The 21,164-nt window shown below is 44.0% G+C and overlaps 1 protein-coding gene across 1 annotated transcript; it reads left to right on the top strand.

Annotated features, from left to right (window-relative positions):
* The first annotated feature begins 1,788 nt into the window (after positions 1-1,788).
* Positions 1,789-16,084, top strand: LOC125799393 (putative gustatory receptor clone PTE03). The gene is made up of 2 exons (XM_049475977.1): positions 1,789-2,601; positions 15,639-16,084. The coding sequence occupies exons 1-2, from the start codon at positions 1,863-1,865 to the stop codon at positions 15,842-15,844; spliced, it is 945 nt and encodes a 314-aa protein (XP_049331934.1). The 5' UTR covers positions 1,789-1,862; the 3' UTR covers positions 15,845-16,084.
* Positions 16,085-21,164: the final 5,080 nt, after the last annotated feature.

Raw genomic sequence — 21,164 nt, forward strand, 5'->3', positions numbered from 1 at the left:
CTACTGTCAGAGGAATTATTAAGAAGTTTAAAACAACTGGAACAGTGGTAAACAAGCCTGGACGAGGACGCAAGTTTATTTTGCCACCACGCACAGTGAGGAGGATGATAAGAGAAATTGTAATGAACACAGTTACACAAGAAGTTTTTTGGTATCACTTTCTATGAATGTCATCTGTATTAGACTCTATAAACACATTTGTAACATATTATTATGCATTTATAAGCCATTATAAACCTGGCTATAAATATTCTCGTGATTATAATACTTATGTTAAAAACAAACTTTATTTTTTTACTGGGGAATACATTGAGGGTGGCCCTCATTTACAATGCAGCCGATCCTTTAGAGTTTAAAAGGGATTAAAAACATTTAATAATAAATTAAAAATAATAAGAACCAAATAGTCAAAATAATAAATTGAAGAAATACTAAGTTTAAAACAGCATTTGATATAGACTAATACAATTTATATGTAAAAAGAAGAAAAAAATAGAATATTCTAAAAGACCATAAAAACAAATTGACACATACAAACTAAATAATTTATAAAATATAAAATAACGAATTATTAACTGATATATATATATATATATATATATATATATATATATATATATATATATATATATATATATATATATATATATATATATATATAGCAAGTAAAAGCAGGACCTAAGTTGGTACACATTGTATCATCACTGTCCAAACAAGTATATCCATTTTTGTAGATTTTGTACTTTTTACTACATACAGCTCTGAAAAAAATGAAAAGACCACTTTAGTTTCTGAATCAGTTTCTCTGATTTTGCTATTTATAGGTTTATGTTTGAGTAAAATGAACATTGTTGTTTTATTCTATAAACTACAAACAACATTTCTCCCAAATTCCAAATACAAATATTCTCATTTAGAGCATTTATTATAGAAAATGAGAAATGGCTGAAATAACAAGAAAGATACAGAGCTTTCAGGCCTCAAATAATGCAAAGAAAACAAGTTCATATTCATAAATTTTAAGAGTTCAGAAATCAATATTTGTAGGAATAACCCTGGTTTTTAATCACAGTTTTTTTCATGCATCTTGTCATCATGTTCTCCTCCACCAGTCTTACACACTGCTTTTGGATAACTTTATGCTGCTTTACTCCTGGTGCAGAAAATTCAAGCAGTTCAGTTTGGTGGTTTGATGGCTTGTGATCATCCATCTTCCTCTTGATTTATATTCCAGAGATTTTCAATTTGGTAAAATAAAAGAAAATCATCGTTTTTAAGTGCTCTCTTATTTTTTTTCCCAAAGCTGTATGCAAGTCTCTTTGGATGAAAGTGTTGGCTATGTAATTAAAAAATAAAATACCTGACGACCGTGGTGAAGAGATTGTGGCCTTGTGGATGATTCGTGTATATGTGATGAATGGGAAGGTTAGGTGATTGGCTCATAAACTAATTGTAAGGGAATGGGAATGAGCCCTAAGTAAACCTCCAGTTGTTATAGGCATATAAATTTGGCAATTAATGTGTCATCTTCTTATTGTGTGCTACATCATCTTCCATTGTCTTTTTTTCCCATTGTCTACTTTATTCCGTAGAGATTTAAAGCTAAGTCATTGTTTGTTTCACAATGGAAGGAAGGGCCAGGATCTGTCAATCATTCAGTGATGCAGATGAACACTGATATATAATATTTAAACACAGAAGAAGAAATGTATTTAGCATAGCATTACTGTACAGCAGCAGTACATGCTTATTTTTTGATGGCTACTAAATGATGCTTGACTCTTGAGTGGATGTAAAACTCAAACCAGACATATCTAATCCTATTGATATTGATGGGATATTTTATTTCATATTGAGTACTCATGAATGATTCAACGGCTGTCACTTACATACTATTGGAGGGTCATATAGAGCTGGAAAAGTACAGATATGTTTATTTTATCATTTCTTTTACAGTGTATTTGCTGATCGTATGCTGCAATGCTGGTGTCATCTTCATTGTGCTCACAGATAAGAAACTGCATGAGCCGATGTACATTTTCATCACTGCTTTACTTCTGAACTCTTTGTTTGGAACCACTGTGATTTATCCCAAACTTCTGAGTGACCTTCTGTCTGAAAGACCAGGAATTTCTTATGAAGGATGTCTGATTCAAGCTTTTTGCATTTATACAGTTGCGTTAACAGAGTTTACACTGTTATCAGCTATGGCCTACGACAGATACGTGTCTATATGTAAACCTTTACAGTACCCGACTCTTATGAACATGTCTACTGTCAGAAAACTCTTATTCATCTGCTGGTTTGTTCCTTTCTGTGAAATTGGAATATTGGTCATTTTAACCTACAGACTGAAACTGTGTCGATTTAAACTGGAGAGAATCTACTGCAGTAATTACGCCATTGTTAAATTAAGCTGCGGAGACACGACTGTAAATAATTTATACGGGATATTTATTACAGTCATTGCTGTGATTCCACCTGTGATCTTTATAATCTTCTCCTATGTCAGAATTCTCTCTGTCTGTTTAAAGAACTCAAAGGAATTCAGGAGAAAAGCTCTGCAGACCTGCTTCCCTCATCTCATTGCATTAATCATTAGTGTGATTGCAGTAATGCAATCACAGTATTGTTCTTCTTAAGTCTTATTAGTGTGATTGCAGTAATGCAATCACAGTACTGATCTTCTTAAGTCTTATTAGTGTGATTGCAGTAATGCAATCACAGTATTGATCTTCTTAAGTCTTATTCTTCTTCTTCTTCTTCTTCTTATTATTATTATTATTATTCCACCTGTTTTTTGTCCGGTTAACTAGTGCCGCAGTTTTCGAAATATCGACTTCGTTCAAAAGAGAAAACGTGCGTCCATATCGGGAATGGTGGGCTTGTATACAGCTTTCCGATCGGACTTACGTTTTTCGTAAAAACTTCGTAAGTACGCGTTTTTTTGACCATTGAAAATGAATGGGCAGAACTTTGCACGCCCGTGGACGTCGCAATTTTTGAAATACGAAGATGAAACCAATTGAGGACCTGTAGAACTTATTGAGCTCTTTCCGAAAATATGCGTTACGAAAAGTTACGACGTACGGATTTCGTACGATTGTCGTACGAAGTGGCCCCATTGGAATGAATGGGGCCAATCGGAGGACGGCAGCTAGATCGAAGGACAGGTAGCTAGAACTCCAGTACTGTGAGTGTATGGAGCAGCTATGGGATAAATCAGCGTTAGGTCAAAAGTTTGGACACCCCGGCCCCCCAGTACTGTGTGTAATGGAGCCATGGGTCAAAAGTTTGGACACCCCGGCCCCCCAGTACTGTGTGTAATGGAGCCACGGGTCAAAAGTTTGGACACCCCCGAACGGCCAGAGCAACCTAGCGTGCATAGCTGATTGATGTATTTGCACGTTGCGTAGCAACGTGCAAACACCATTTAATCAAATTTATGCATATACATCACCTAGCAACCACCTAGAAACACCATAGCAACCACCACAGATACCATAGCAACACCTTAGCAACCACCTAGCAACTGCTAAGGAGTGACCTACCAACCACTTAGCAACACCATAGCAACTACCCCGGATACCATAGCAACACCTTAGCAACCGCCTAGCAACACCTTAGCAACCACACCGGATACCATAGCAACACCTTAGCAACCGCCTAGCAACACCCTAGCAACCACCTAGCAACCACCTAGCAACACCTTAGCAACCATCCCGGATACCATAGCAACACCTTAGCAACCACCTAGCAACCACCTAGCAACACCTTAGCAACCACCCAAGATACCATAGCAACACCTTAGCAACCACCTAGCAACACCTTAGCAACCACCTAGCAACCACCTAGCAACACCTTAGCAACCACCCCGGATACCATAGCAACACCTTAGCAACCGCCTAGCAACACCTTAGCAACCACCTAGCAACCACCTAGCAACACCTTAGCAACCACCCCGGATACCATAGCAACACCTTAGCAACCGCCTAGCAACACCCTAGCAACCACCTAGCAACACCTTAGCAACCACCCCGGATACCATAGCAACACCTTAGCAACCGCCTAGCAACACCTTAGCAACCACCTAGCAACCACCTAGCAACACCTTAGCAACCACCCCGGATACCATAGCAACACCTTAGCAACCGCCTAGCAACACCTTAGCAACCACCTAGCAACACCTTAGCAACCACCCCAGATACCATAGCAACACCTTAGCAACCGCCTAGCAACACCTTAGCAACCACCTAGCAACCACCTAGCAACACCTTAGCAACCACCCCGCATACCATAGCAACACCTTAGCAACCGCCTAGCAACACCTTAGCAACCACCTAGCAACCACCTAGCAACACCTTAGCAACCACCCCGGATACCATAGCAACACCTTAGCAACCGCCTAGCAACACCCTAGCAACCACCTAGCAACCACCTAGCAACACCTTAGCAACCACCCCGCATACCATAGCAACACCTTAGCAACCGCCTAGCAACCACCTAGCAACCACCTAGCAACACCTTAGCAACCACCCCGGATACCATAGCAACACCTTAGCAACCGCCTAGCAACACCCTAGCAACCACCTAGCAACCACCTAGCAACACCTTAGCAACCACCCCGGATACCATAGCAACACCTTAGCAACACCATAGCAGATACCAGCCAGCACTGCAATCACACTCGCAGTTTCTGTAGGAACTGCAATCTAGTTCTTCTTCTTCTTCTTCTTCTTCTTCTTCTTCTTCTTCTTATTATTCCACCTGTTTTTTGTCCGGTTAACTAGTGCCGCAGTTTTCGAAATATCGACTTCGTTCAAAAGAGAAAACGTGCGTCCTTATCGGGAATGGTGGGCTTGTATACAGCTTTCCGATCGGAATTACGTTTTTCGTAAAAACTTCGTAAGTACGCGTTTTTTTGCCCATTGAAAATGAATGGGCAGAACTTTGCACGCCCGTGGACGTCGCAATTTTTGAAATACTAAGATGAAACCAATTGAGGACCTGTAGAACTTATTGAGCTCTTTCCGAAAATATGCGTTACGAAAAGTTACGTCGTACGGATTTCGTACGAATGTCGTACGAAGTGGCCCCATTGGAATGAATGGGGCCAATCGGAAGACGGCAGCTAGATCGAAGGACAGGTAGCTAGAACTCCAGTACTGTGAGTGTATGGAGCAGCTATGGGATAAATCAGCGTTAGGTCAAAAGTTTGGACACCCCGGCCCCCCCCCAGTACTGTGTGTAATGGAGCCATGGGTCAAAAGTTTGGACACCCCGGCCCCCCAGTACTGTGTGTAATGGAGCCACGGGTCAAAAGTTTGGACACCCCCGAACGGCCAGAGCAACCTAGCGTGCATAGCTGATTGATGTATTTGCACGTTGCGTAGCAACGTGCAAACACCATTTAATCTAATTTATGCATATAAATCACCTAGCAACCACCTAGAAACACTATAGCAACCACCACAGATACCATAGCAACACCTTAGCAACCGCCTAGCAACACCTTAGCAACCACCTAGCAACCACCTAGCAACACCTTAGCAACCTCCCCGGATACCATAGCAACACCTTAGCAACCGCCTAGCGACACCTTAGCAACACCTTAGCAACCACCCCGGATACCATAGCAACACCTTAGCAACCGCCTAGCAACCGCCTAGCAACACCATAGCAACCACCTAGCAACCATCTAGCAACACCTTAGCAACCACCCCAGATACCATAGCAACACCTTAGCAACCGCCTAGCAACACCCTAGCAACCACCTAGCAACCACCTAGCAACACCTTAGCAACCACCCCGGATACCATAGCAACACCTTAGCAACCGCCTAGCAACACCCTAGCAACCACCTAGCAACCACCTAGCAACACCTTAGCAACCACCCCGGATACCATAGCAACACCTTAGCAACCGCCTAGCAACACCCTAGCAACCACCTAGCAACACCTTAGCAACCACCCCGGATACCATAGCAACACCTTAGCAACCGCCTAGCAACACCCTAGCAACCACCTAGCAACCACCTAGCAACACCTTAGCAACCACCCCGGATACCATAGCAACACCTTAGCAACCGCCTAGCAACACCCTAGCAACCACCTAGCAACCACCTAGCAACACCTTAGCAACCACCCCGGATACCATAGCAACACCTTAGCAACCGCCTAGCAACACCCTAGCAACCACCTAGCAACCACCTAGCAACACCTTAGCAACCACCCCGGATACCATAGCAACACCTTAGCAACCGCCTAGCAACACCCTAGCAACCACCTAGCAACACCTTAGCAACCACCCTGGATACCATAGCAACACCTTAGCAACCGCCTAGCAACACCCTAGCAACCACCTAGCAACCACCTAGCAACACCTTAGCAACCACCCCGGATACCATAGCAACACCTTAGCAACCGCCTAGCAACACCCTAGCAACCACCTAGCAACCACCTAGCAACACCTTAGCAACCACCCCGGATACCATAGCAACACCTTAGCAACCGCCTAGCAACACCCTAGCAACCACCTAGCAACACCTTAGCAACCACCCCGGATACCATAGCAACACCTTAGCAACCGCCTAGCAACAACTTAGCAACCACCTAGCAACCACCTAGCAACACCTTAGCAACCACCCCGGATACCATAGCAACACCTTAGCAACCGCCTAGCAACACCTTAGCAACCACCTAGCAACCAGCTAGCAACACCTTAGCAACCACCCCGGATACCATAGCAACACCTTAGCAACCGCCTAGCAACACCTTAGCAACCACCTAGCAACACCTTAGCAACCACCCCAGATACCATAGCAACACCTTAGCAACCGCCTAGCAACACCTTAGCAACCACCTAGCAACCACTTAGCAACACCTTAGCAACCACCCCGGATACCATAGCCACACCTTAGCAACCACTTAGCAACACCTTAGCAACACCACAGCAGATACCAGCCAGCACTGCAATCACACTCGCAGTTTCTGTAGGAACTGCAATCTAGTTCTTATTATTATTATTATTATTATTATTAGTGTGATTGCAGTAATGCAATCACAGTATTGTTCTTCTTAAGTCTTATTCTTATTATTATTATTATTATTATTAGTGTGATTGCAGTAATGCAATCACAGTATTGTTCTTCTTAAGTCTTATTCTTCTTCTTCTTATTATTATTATTATTATTATTATTCCACCTGTTTTTTGTCCGGTTAACTAGTGCCGCAGTTTTCGAAATATCGACTTCGTTCAAAAGAGAAAACGTGCGTCCATATCGGGAATGGTGGGCTTGTATACAGCTTTCCGATCGGACTTACGTTTTTCGTAAAAACTTCGTAAGTACGCGTTTTTTTGCCCATTGAAAATGAATGGGCAGAACTTTGCACGCCCGTGGACGTCGCAATTTTTGAAATACTAAGATGAAACCAATTGAGGACCTGTAGAACTTATTGAGCTCTTTCTGAAAATATGCGTTACGAAAAGTTACGACGTACGGATTTCGTACGAATGTCGTACGAAGTGGCCCCATTGGAATGAATGGGGCCAATCGGAGGACGGCAGCTAGATCGAAGGACAGGTAGCTAGAACTCCAGTACTGTGTGTAATGGAGCAGCTATGGGATAAATCAGCGTTAGGTCAAAAGTTTGGACACCCCGGCCCCCCAGTACTGTGTGTAATGGAGCCACGGGTCAAAAGTTTGGACACCCCGGCCCCCCAGTACTGTGTGTAATGGAGCCACGGGTCAAAAGTTTGGACACCCCCGAACGGCCAGAGCAACCTAGCGTGCATAGCTGATTGATGTATTTGCACGTTGCGTAGCAACGTGCAAACACCATTTAATCAAATTTATGCATATACATCACCTAGCAACCACCTAGAAACACCATAGCAACCACCCCGGATACCATAGCAACACCTTAGCAACCGCCTAGCAACACCCTAGCAACCACCTAGCAACACCTTAGCAACCACCCCGGATACCATAGCAACACCTTAGCAACCGCCTAGCAACACCCTAGCAACCACCTAGCAACACCTTAGCAACCACCCCGGATACCATAGCAACACCTTAGCAACCGCCTAGCAACACCTTAGCAACCACCTAGCAACACCTTAGCAACCACCCCGGATACCATAGCAACACCTTAGCAACCGCCTAGCAACACCTTAGCAACCACCTAGCAACACCTTAGCAACCACCGCGGATACCATAGCAACACCTTAGCAACCGCCTAGCAACACCCTAGCAACCACCTAGCAACCACCTAGCAACACCTTAGCAACCACCCCGGATACCATAGCAACACCCTAGCAACCACCTAGCAACACCTTAGCAACCACCCCGGATACCATAGCAACACCTTAGCAACCGCCTAGCAACACCTTAGCAACCACCTAGCAACCACCTAGCAACACCTTAGCAACCACCCCGGATACCATAGCAACACCTTAGCAACCGCCTAGCAACACCTTAGCAACCACCTAGCAACCACCTAGCAACACCTTAGCAACCACCCTGGATACCATAGCAACACCTTAGCAACCGCCTAGCAACACCTTAGCAACCACCTAGCAACACCTTAGCAACCACCCCAGATACCATAGCAACATCTTAGCAACCGCCTAGCAACACCTTAGCAACCACCTAGCAACCACTTAGCAACACCTTAGCAACCACCCCGGATACCATAGCCACACCTTAGCAACCACTTAGCAACACCTTAGCAACACCATAGCAGATACCAGCCAGCACTGCAATCACACTCGCAGTTTCTGTAGGAACTGCAATCTAGTTAGTGTGATTGCAGTAATGCAATCACAGTATTGTTCTTCTTAAGTCTTATTCTTCTTCTTCTTCTTCTTATTATTATTATTCCACCTGTTTTTTGTCCGGTTAACTAGTGCCGCAGTTTTCGAAATATCGACTTCGTTCAAAAGAGAAAACGTGCGTCCATATCGGGAATGGTGGGCTTGTATACAGCTTTCCGATCGGACTTACGTTTTTCGTAAAAACTTCGTAAGTACGCGTTTTTTTGACCATTGAAAATGAATGGGCAGAACTTTGCACGCCCGTGGACGTCGCAATTTTTGAAATACGAAGATGAAACCAATTGAGGACCTGTAGAACTTATTGAGCTCTTTCCGAAAATATGCGTTACGAAAAGTTACGACGTACGAATTTCGTACGAATGTCGTACGAAGTGGCCCCATTGGAATGAATGGGGCCAATCGGAGGACGGCAGCTAGATCGAAGGACAGGTAGCTAGAACTCCAGTACTGTGAGTGTATGGAGCAGCTATGGGATAAAACAGCATTAGGTCAAAAGTTTGGACACCCCGGCCCCCCAGTACTGTGTGTAATGGAGCCACGGGTCAAAAGTTTGGACACCCCGGCCCCCCAGTACTGTGTGTAATGGAGCCACGGGTCAAAAGTTTGGACACCCCCGAACGGCCAGAGCAACCTAGCGTGCATAGCTGATTGATGTATTTGCACGTTGCGTAGCAACGTGCAAACACCATTTAATCTAATTTATGCATATAAATCACCTAGCAACCACCTAGAAACACCATAGCAACCACCCCGGATACCATAGCAACACCTTAGCAACCGCCTAGCAACACCCTAGCAACCACCTAGCAACCACCTAGCAACACCTTAGCAACCATCCCGGATACCATAGCAACACCTTAGCAACCGCCTAGCAACACCCTAGCAACCACCTAGCAACCACCTAGCAACACCTTAGCAACCACCCCGGATACCATAGCAACACCTTAGCAACCGCCTGGCAACACCTTAGCAACCACCTAGCAACACCTTAGCAACCACCCCGGATACCATAGCAACACCTTAGCAACAGCCTAGCAACACCTTAGTAACCACCTACCAACCACTTAGCAACACCTTAGCAACCACCCCGGATACCATAGCAACACCTTAGCAACCGCCTAGCAACACCGTAGCAACCACCTAGCAACCACCTAGCAACACCTTAGCAACCACCCCGGATACCATAGCAACACCTTAGCAACCGCCTAGCAACACCCTAGCAACCACCTAGCAACCACCTAGCAACACCTTAGCAACCACCCCAAATACCATAGCAACACCTTAGCAACCGCCTAGCAACACCTTAGCAACCGCCTAGCAACACCTTAGCAACCACCTAGCAACACCTTAGCAACCACCCCGGATACCATAGCAACACCTTAGCAACCACCTAGCAACACCCTAGCAACCACCTAGCAACCACCTAGCAACACCTTAGCAACCACCCCGGATACCATAGCAACACCTTAGCAACCGCCTAGCAACACCTTAGCAACCACCTAGCAACCACCTAGCAACACCTTAGCAACCACCCCGGATACCATAGCAACACCTTAGCAACCGCCTAGCAACACCTTAGCAACCACCTAGCAACCACCTAGCAACACCTTAGCAACCACCCCGGATACCATAGCAACACCTTAGCAACCGCCTAGCAACACCCTAGCAACCACCTAGCAACACCTTAGCAACCACCCCGGATACCATAGCAACACCTTAGCAACCGCCTAGCAACACCCTAGCAACCACCTAGCAACCACCTAGCAACAGCTTAGCAACTACCCCGGATACCATAGCAACACCTTAGCAACCGCCTAGGAACACCCTAGCAACCACCTAGCAACCACCTAGCAACACCTTAGCAACCGCCTAGCAACACCCTAGCAACCACCTAGCAACCACCTAGCAACACCTTAGCAACCACCCCGGATACCATAGCAACACCTTAGCAACCGCCTAGCAACACCTTAGCAACCACCTAGCAACCACCTAGCAACACCTTAGCAACCACCCCGGATACCATAGCAACACCTTAGCAACCGCCTAGCAACACCCTAGCAACCACCTAGCAACACCTTAGCAACCACCCCGGATACCATAGCAACACCTTAGCAACACCATAGCAGATACCAGCCAGCACTGCAATCACACTCGCAGTTTCTGTAGGAACTGCAATCTAGTTATTATTATTATTCCACCTGTTTTTTGTCCGGTTAACTAGTGCCGCAGTTTTCGAAATATCGACTTCGTTCAAAAGAGAAAACGTGCGTCCATATCGGGAATGGTGGGCTTGTATACAGCTTTCCGATCGGACTTACGTTTTTCGTAAAAACTTCGTAAGTACGCGTTTTTTTGACCATTGAAAATGAATTGGCAGAACTTTGCACGCCCGTGGACGTCGCAATTTTTGAAATACTAAGATGAAACCAATTGAGGACCTGTAGAACTTATTGAGCTCTTTCCGAAAATATGCGTTACGAAAAGTTACGACGTACGGATTTCGTACGAATGTCGTACGAAGTGGCCCCATTGGAATGAATGGGGCCAATCGGAGGACGGCAGCTAGATCGAAGGACAGGTAGCTAGAACTCCAGTACTGTGTGTAATGGAGCAGCTATGGGATAAATCAGCGTTAGGTCAAAAGTTTGGACACCCCGGCCCCCCAGTACTGTGTGTAATGGAGCCATGGGTCAAAAGTTTGGACACCCCGGCCCCCCAGTACTGTGTGTACTGGAGCCACGGGTCAAAAGTTTGGACACCCCCGAACGGCCAGAGCAACCTAGCGTGCATAGCTGATTGATGTATTTGCACGTTGCGTAGCAACGTGCAAACACCATTTAATCTAATTTATGCACATAAATCACCTAGCAACCACCTAGAAACACCATAGCAACCACCACAGATACCATAGCAACACCTTAGCAACCGCCTAACAACACCTTAGCAACCACCTAGCAACCACCTAGCAACACCTTAGCAACCTCCCCGGATACCATAGCAACACCTTAGCAACCGCCTAGCAACACCTTAGCAACCGCATAGCAACCACTTAGCAACACCTTAGCAACCACCCCGGATACCATAGCAACACCTTAGCAACCGCCTAGCAACCACCTAGCAACACCTTAGCAACCACCCAGGATACCATAGCAACACCTTAGCAACCGCCTAGCAACACCTTAGCAACCACCTAGCAACACCTTAGCAACCACCCCGGATACCATAGCAACACCTTAGCAACCGCCTAGCAACACCCTAGCAACCACCTAGCAACCACCTAGCAACACCTTAGCAACCACCCCGGATACCATAGCAACACCTTAGCAACCGCCTAGCAACACCTTAGCAACCACCTAGCAACCACCTAGCAACACCTTAGCAACCACCCTGGATACCATAGCAACACCTTAGCAACCGCCTAGCAACACCCTAGCAACCACCTAGCAACCACCTAGCAACACCTTAGCAACCACCCCGGATACCATAGCAACACCTTAGCAACCGCCTAGCAACACCCTAGCAACCACCTAGCAACCACCTAGCAACACCTTAGCAACCACCCCGGATACCATAGCAACACCTTAGCAACCGCCTAGCAACACTCTAGCAACCACCTAGCAACCACCTAGCAACACCTTAGCAACCACCCCGGATACCATAGCAACACCTTAGCAACCGCCTAGCAACACCTTAGCAACCACGTAGCAACCACTTAGCAACACCTTAGCAACCACCCCGGATACCATAGCAACACCTTAGCAACCGCCTAGCAACACCCTAGCAACCACCTAGCAACACCTTAGCAACCACCCCGGATACCATAGCAACACCTTAGCAACCGCCTAGCAACACCCTAGCAACCACCTAGCAACACCTTAGCAACCACCCCGGATACCATAGCAACACCTTAGCAACCACCTAGCAACACCTTAGCAACCACCCCGGATACCATAGCAACACCTTAGCAACCGCCTAGCAACCATCTAGCAACACCTTAGCAACCACCCCGGATACCATTGCAACACCTTAGCAACCACCTAGCAACACCTTAGCAACCACCTAGCAACCACTTAGCAACACCTTAGCAACCACCCTGGATACGATAGCAACACCTTAGCAACCACTTAGCAACACCTTAGCAACACCATAGCAGATACCAGCCAGCTCTGCAATCACACTCGCAGTTTCTGTAGGAACTGCAATCTAGTTATTATTATTATTCCACCTGTTTTTTGTCCGGTTAACTAGTGCCGCAGTTTTCGAAATATCGACTTCGTTCAAAAGAGAAAACGTGCGTCCATATCGGGAATGGTGGGCTTGTATACAGCTTTCCGATCGGACTTACGTTTTTCGTAAAAACTTCGTAAGTACGCGTTTTTTTGACCATTGAAAATGAATGGGCAGAACTTTGCACGCCCGTGGACGTCGCAATTTTTGAAATACGAAGATGAAACCAATTGAGGACCTGTAGAACTTATTGAGCTCTTTCCGAAAATATGCGTTACGAAAAGTTACGACGTACGGATTTCGTACGAATGTCGTACGAAGTGGCCCCATTGGAATGAATGGGGCCAATCGGAGGACGGCAGCTAGATCGAAGGACAGGTAGCTAGAACTCCAGTACTGTGAGTGTATGGAGCAGCTATGGGATAAATCAGCGTTAGGTCAAAAGTTTGGACACCCCGGCCCCCCCCCAGTACTGTGTGTAATGGAGCCATGGGTCAAAAGTTTGGACACCCCGGCCCCCCAGTACTGTGTGTAATGGAGCCACGGGTCAAAAGTTTGGACACCCCCGAACGGCCAGAGCAACCTAGCGTGCATAGCTGATTGATGTATTTGCACGTTGCGTAGCAACGTGCAAACACCATTTAATCTAATTGATGTATATACATCACCTAGCAACCACCTAGAAACACCATAGCAACCACCCCGGATACCATAGCAACACCTTAGCAACCGCCTAGCAACACCCTAGCAACCACCTAGCAACCACCTAGCAACACCTTGGCAACCATCCCGGATACCATAGCAACACCTTAGCAACCGCCTAGCAACACCCTAGCAACCACCTAGCAACCACCTAGCAACACCTTAGCAACCACCCCAGATACCATAGCAACACCTTAGCAACCGCCTGGCAACACCTTAGCAACCACCTAGCAACCACCTAGCAACACCTTAGTAACCACCCCAGATACCATAGCAACACCTTAGCAACCGCCTAGCAACACCTTAGCAACCACCTACCAACCACTTAGCAACACCTTAGCAACCACCCCGGATACCATAGCAACACCTTAGCAACCGCCTAGCAACACCCTAGCAACCACCTAGCAACCACCTAGCAACACCTTAGCAACCACCCCGGATACCATAGCAACACCTTAGCAACCGCCTAGCAACCGCCTAGCAACACCCTAGCAACCACCTAGCAACCACCTAGCAACACCTTAGCAACTACCCCGGATACCATAGCAACACCTTAGTAACCGCCTAGCAACACCCTAGCAACCACCTAGCAACCACCTAGCAACACCTTAGCAACCACCCCGGATACCATAGCAACACCTTAGCAACCGCCTAGCAACACCCTAGCAACCACCTAGCAACCACCTAGCAACACCTTAGCAACCACCCCAGATACCATAGCAACACCTTAGCAACCGCCTAGCAACACCTTAGCAACCACCTAGCAACACCTTAGCAACCACCCCGGATACCATAGCAACACCTTAGCAACCACCCCGGATACCATAGCAACACCTTAGCAACCGCCTAGCAACACCCTAGCAACCACCTAGCAACACCTTAGCAACCACCCCGGATACCATAGCAACACCTTAGCAACCGCCTAGCAACACCTTAGCAACCACCTACCAACCACTTAGCAACACCTTAGCAACCACCCCGGATACCATAGCAACACCTTAGCAACCGCCTAGCAACACCCTAGCAACCACCTAGCAACCACCTAGCAACACCTTAGCAACCACCCCGGATACCATAGCAACACCTTAGCAACCACCTAGCAACCGCCTAGCAACACCCTAGCAACCACCTAGCAACCACCTAGCAACACCTTAGCAACCACCCCGGATACCATAGCAACACCTTAGTAACCGCCTAGCAACACCCTAGCAACCACCTAGCAACCACCTAGCAACACCTTAGCAACCACCCCGGATACCATAGCAACACCTTAGCAACCGCCTAGCAACACCCTAGCAACCACCTAGCAACCACCTAGCAACACCTTAGCAACCACCCCAGATACCATAGCAACACCTTAGCAACCGCCTAGCAACACCTTAGCAACCACCTAGCAACACCTTAGCAACCACCCCGGATACCATAGCAACACCTTAGCAACCACCCCGGATACCATAGCAACACCTTAGCAACCGCCTAGCAACACCCTAGCAACCACCTAGCAACACCTTAGCAACCACCCCGGATACCATAGCAACACCTTAGCAACCGCCTAGCAACACCCTAGCAACCACCTAGCAACACCTTAGCAACCACCCCGGATACCATAGCAACACCTTAGCAACCGCCTAGCAACACCCTAGCAACCACCTAGCAACACCTTAGCAACCATCCTGGATACCATAGCAACACCTTAGCAACCGCCTAGCAATACCTTAGCAACCACCTAGCAACATCTTAGCAACCACCCCGGATACCACAGCAACACCTTAGCAACCACCTAGCAACACCTTAGCAACCACCTAGCAACACCTTAGCAGATACCAGCCAGCACTGCAATCACACTCGCAGTTTCTGCAGGAACTGCAATCTAGTTTTCTCTGTTATCTCCTGTTTTGAGGTTATCAATAACCGACTAGAAAAAAGTGTACCTCATATCGCTTCTATGATGATGTCAATGGCAATTCTGGTTATTCTTCCTCTGTTTAATCCTGTTATTTATGGACTGAAACTGCAGGAGATCAAGAAAAGGATTAAAACACTGTTTTTAGGGAAAAAGAGGATATCGTTTAGATTATAAGGGCAAATATGGCAAATATTTTAAATTATTTAACCCCTTAAAATGACTTGTCCTGTATACAGGCTACAGGTGTTGGTGATACAAAACCCTTTTTTCTGCAGTAAAATAACTTTAAAAAAAATTGCCTGTTTTCTCTCTAATTCACTTAATGATTCTAGATCAGTAAATCTGAATTTAGGAATCAACCCAAATTCTGCAGGTTTGAAAATAGAGGTAAAACTAGACAAACCTAATAAAACTAAAGGTTTGGAGGACAGGAACTGTTTGACTTGTATTCAAAAATATATATTGATTTTAAAATAAAGTTCAGGAAAGAGACAATTTTATGATTTTATAGATAATATTTTGACATTGGCAGATTTACTTAATTAATATTTTTTTACATATATTTTCTATTACAATTACAATTATGATTTTCAGTTCCTTATCAAACATATCAAAGCTTTTTATTTAATGCTTGAATAGAAATCCTTAAGATTTAGTGGTGTAATATTAGGCAGAAAATTGATAGAAATCCTCGCCTGATAAGGGGTTAATTGACTTGTTGTTTTGATGATAATATACAGTGCCCTCCATAATTATTGGCACCCCTGGTTAAGATGTGTTCTTTAGCTTCTCATAAATTGAGTTTTGTTCAAAATAATATAGGACCACGATGGGAAAAAAGTAAAATACAACCTTTAACTCAAGTAAATTTTAAGGGGGAAATAAAATCCCTGACTAAGAAATAATTATTCTTCATAAAATCACCTGTTCCACAATTATTGGCACCCCTAACAATTCTTAGGAAATAAATGTAATAAAAGTATTTCTGTCACTTCTACAGTAGTTTACGAAGTTGATCAGAGTATGTAGGAACATTTAATTAGTAATTCACAACTTCCTGTTTCCCTGGGGTATAAATATGACGTGACACAGAGGCCATTTATCTTCAACATGGGAAAGACAAAGGAACATACCATTCAAGTGAGGCAGATGTGTGTTGACCTTCACAAGTCAGGCAATGGCTACAAGAAAATCGCTACTCGCCTACACCTGTCCATATCTACTGTCAGAGGAATTATTAAGAAGTTTAAAACAACTGGAACAGTGGTAAACAAGCCTGGACGAGGACGCAAGTTTATTTTGCCACCACGCACAGTGAGGAGGATGATAAGAGAAATTGTAATGAACACAGTTACACAAGAAGTTTTTTGGTATCACTTTCTATGAATGTCATCTGTATTAGACTCTATAAACACATTTGTAACATATTATTATGCATTTATAAGCCATTATAAACCTGGCTATAAATATTCTCGTGATTATAATACTTATGTTAAAAACAAACTTTATTTTTTTACTGGGGAATACATTGAGGGTGGCCCTCATTTACAATGCAGCCGATCCTTTAGAGTTTAAAAGGGATTAAAAACATTTAATAATAAATTAAAAATAATAAGAACCAAATAGTCAAAATAATAAATTGAAGAAATACTAAGTTTAAAACAGCATTTGATATAGACTAATACAATTTATATGTAAAAAGAAGAAAAAAATAGAATATTCTAAAAGACCATAAAAACAAATTGACACATACAAACTAAATAATTTATAAAATATAAAATAACGAATTATTAACTGATATATATATATATATGTATATATATATATATATAGCAAGTAAAAGCAGGGCCTAAGTTGGTACACATTGTATCATCACTGTCCAAACAAGTATATCCATTTTTGTAGATTTTGTACTTTTTACTACATACAGCTCTGAAAAAAATGAAAAGACCACTTCAGTTTCTGAATCAGTTTCTCTGATTTTGCTATTTATAGGTTCATGTTTGAGTAAAATAAACATTGTTGTTTTATTTTATAAACTACAAACAACATTTCTCCCAAATTCCAAATAAAATATTGTCATTTAGAGCATTTATTATAGAAAATGAGAAATGGCTGAAATAACAAGAAAGATGCAAAGCTTTCAGACCTCAAATAATGCAAAGAAAACAAGTTAATATTCATAAATTTTAAGAGTTCAGAAATCAATATTTGGAGGAACAACCTTGGTTTTTAATCCCAGTTTTGTTTTTTCATGCATGTTGGCATCATGTTCTCCTCCACCAGTCTTACACACTGCTTTTGGATAACTTTATGCTGCTTTACTCCTGGTGCAAAAATTCAAGCAGTTCAGTTTGGTGGTTTGATGGCTTGTGATCATCCATCTTCCTCTTGATTATATTCCAGAGGTTTTTAATTTGGATAAATCAAAGAAAATCATCATTTTTAAGTGCTCTCTTATTTTTTTCCCAAAGCTGTATGTAAGTCTCTTTGGATGAAAGTGTTGGCTATGTAATTAAAAAATAAAATACCTGACGACCGTGGTGAAGAGATTGTGGCCTTGTGGATGATTCGTGTATATGTGATGAATGGGAAGGTTAGGTGATTGGATCATAAACTAATTGTAAGGGAATGGGAATGAGCCCTAAGTAAACCTCCAGTTGTTATAGGCATATAAATTTGGCAATTAATGTGTCATCTTCTTATTGTGTGCTACATCATCTTCCATTGTCTTTTTTTCCCATTGTCTACTTTATTCCGTAGAGATTTAAAGCTAAGTCGTTGTTTGTTTCACAATGGAAGGAAGGGCCAGGATCTGTCAATCATTCAGTGATGCAGATGAACACTGATATATAATATTTAAACACAGAAGAAGAAATGTATTTAGCATAGCATTACTGTACAGCAGCAGTACATGCTTATTTTTTGATGGCTACTAAATGATGCTTGACTCTTGAGTGGATGTAAAACTCAAACCAGACATATCTAATCCTATTGATATTGATGGGATATTTTATTTCATATTGAGTACTCATGAATGATTCAACGGCTGTCACTTACATACTATTGGAGGGTCATATAGAGCTGGAAAAGTACAGATATGTTTATTTTATCATTTCTTTTACAGTGTATTTGCTGATCGTATGCTTCAATGCTGGTGTCATCTTCATTGTGCTCACGGATAAGAAACTGCATGAGCCGATGTACATTTTCATCACTGCTTTACTTCTGAACTCTTTGTTTGGAACCACTGTGATTTATCCCAAACTTCTGAGTGACCTTCTGTCTGAAAGACCAGGAATTTCTTATGAAGGATGTCTGATTCAAGCTTTTTGCATTTATACAGTTGCGTTAACAGAGTTTACACTGTTATCAGCTATGGCCTACGACAGATACGTGTCCATATGTAAACCTTTACAGTACCCGACTCTTATGAACATGTCTACTGTCAGAAAACTCTTATTCATCTGCTGGTTTGTTCCTTTCTGTGAAATTGGAATATTGGTCATTTTAACCTACAGACTGAAACTGTGTCGATTTAAACTGGAGAGAATCTACTGCAGTAATTACGCCATTGTTAAATTAAGCTGCGGAGACACGACTGTAAATAATTTATACGGGATATTTATTACAGTCATTGCTGTGATTCCACCTGTGATCTTTATAATCTTCTCCTATGTCAGAATTCTCTCTGTCTGTTTAAAGAACTCAAAGGAATTCAGGAGAAAAGCTCTGCAGACCTGCTTCCCTCATCTCATTGCATTAATCATTAGTGTGATTGCAGTAATGCAATCACAGTATTGTTCTTCTTAAGTCTTATTAGTGTGATTGCAGTAATGCAATCACAGTACTGATCTTCTTAAGTCTTATTCTTCTTCTTCTTCTTCTTCTTCTTCTTCTTCTTCTTATTATTAGTGTGATTGCAGATCACACTATTGATCTTCTTAAGTCTGTTTCTTATTAGTGTGATTGCAGTAATGCAATCACAGTACTGATCTTCTTAAGTCTTATTAGTGTGATTGCAGTAATGCAATCACAGTATTGTTCTTCTTAAGTCTTATTCTTATTATTAGTGTGATTGCAGTAATGCAATCACAGTATTGTTCTTCTTAAGTCTTATTCTTCTTCTTCTTCTTCTTCTTCTTATTATTATTATTATTATTCCACCTGTTTTTTGTCCGGTTAACTAGTGCCGCAGTTTTCGAAATATCGACTTCGTTCAAAAGAGAAAACGTGCGTCCATATCGGGAATGGTGGGCTTGTATACAGCTTTCCGATCGGACTTACGTTTTTCGTAAAAACTTCGTAAGTACGCGTTTTTTTGACCATTGAAAATGAATGGGCAGAACTTTGCACGCCCGTGGACGTCGCAATTTTTGAAATACGAAGATGAAACCAATTGAGGACCTGTAGAACTTATTGAGCACTTTCCGAAAATATGCGTTACGAAAAGTTACGACGTACGGATTTCGTACGAATGTCGTACGAAGTGGCCCCATTGGAATGAATGGGGCCAATCGGAGGACGGCAGCTAGATCGAAGGACAGGTAGCTAGAACTCCAGTACTGTGAGTGTATGGAGCAGCTATGGGATAAATCAGCGTTAGGTCAAAAGTTTGGACACCCCGGCCCCCCCCCAGTACTGTGTGTAATGGAGCCATGGGTCAAAAGTTTGGACACCCCGGCCCCCCAGTACTGTGTGTAATGGAGCCACGGGTCAAAAGTTTGGACACCCCCGAACGGCCAGAGCAACCTAGCGTGCATAGCTGATTGATGTATTTGCACGTTGCGTAGCAACGTGCAAACACCATTTAATCTAATTTATGCATATACATCACCTAGCAACCACCTAGCAACACCTTAGCAACCACCCCGGATACCATAGCAACACCTTAGCAACCGCCTAGCAACACCTTAGCAACCACCTAGGAACCACTTAGCAACACCTTAGCAACCACCCCGGATACCATAGCAACACCTTAGCAACCGCCTAGCAACACCCTAGCAACCACCTAGCAACACCTTAGCAACCACCCCGGATACCATAGCAACACCTTAGCAACCGCCTAGCAACACCTTAGCAACCACCTAGCAACCACCTAGCAACACCTTAGCAACCACCCCGGATACCATAGCAACACCTTAGCAACCGCCTAGCAACACCTTAGCAACCACCTAGCAACCACCTAGCAACACCTTAGCAACCACCCCGGATACCATAGCAACACCTTAGCAACCGCCTAGCAACACCTTAGCAACCACCTAGCAACCACCTAGCAACACCTTAGCAACCACCCCGGATACCATAGCAACACCTTAGCAACCGCCTAGCAACACCTTAGCAACCACCTAGCAACACCTTAGCAACCATCCCGGATACCATAGCAACACCTTAGCAACCGCCTAGCAACACCCTAGCAACCACCTAGCAACCACCTAGCAACTCCTTAGCAACCACCCCGGATACCATAGCAACACCTTAGCAACCACCTAGC

This window comes from Astyanax mexicanus, chromosome 3 (genome assembly GCF_023375975.1).
Source record: "Astyanax mexicanus isolate ESR-SI-001 chromosome 3, AstMex3_surface, whole genome shotgun sequence".
Taxonomy (NCBI): Eukaryota; Metazoa; Chordata; class Actinopteri; order Characiformes; family Acestrorhamphidae; genus Astyanax; species Astyanax mexicanus.

Excerpts from the sequence above, each read along its gene's own strand:
- LOC125799393 (XM_049475977.1), top strand. The coding sequence starts at position 1,863 with ATGAATGATTCAACGGCTGTCACTTACATACTATTGGAGGGTCATATA. Across the intron at positions 2,602-15,638 it reads TCTCATTGCATTAATCATTA|TTTTCTCTGTTATCTCCTGT; the intron begins GTGTGATTGCAG and ends ACTGCAATCTAG.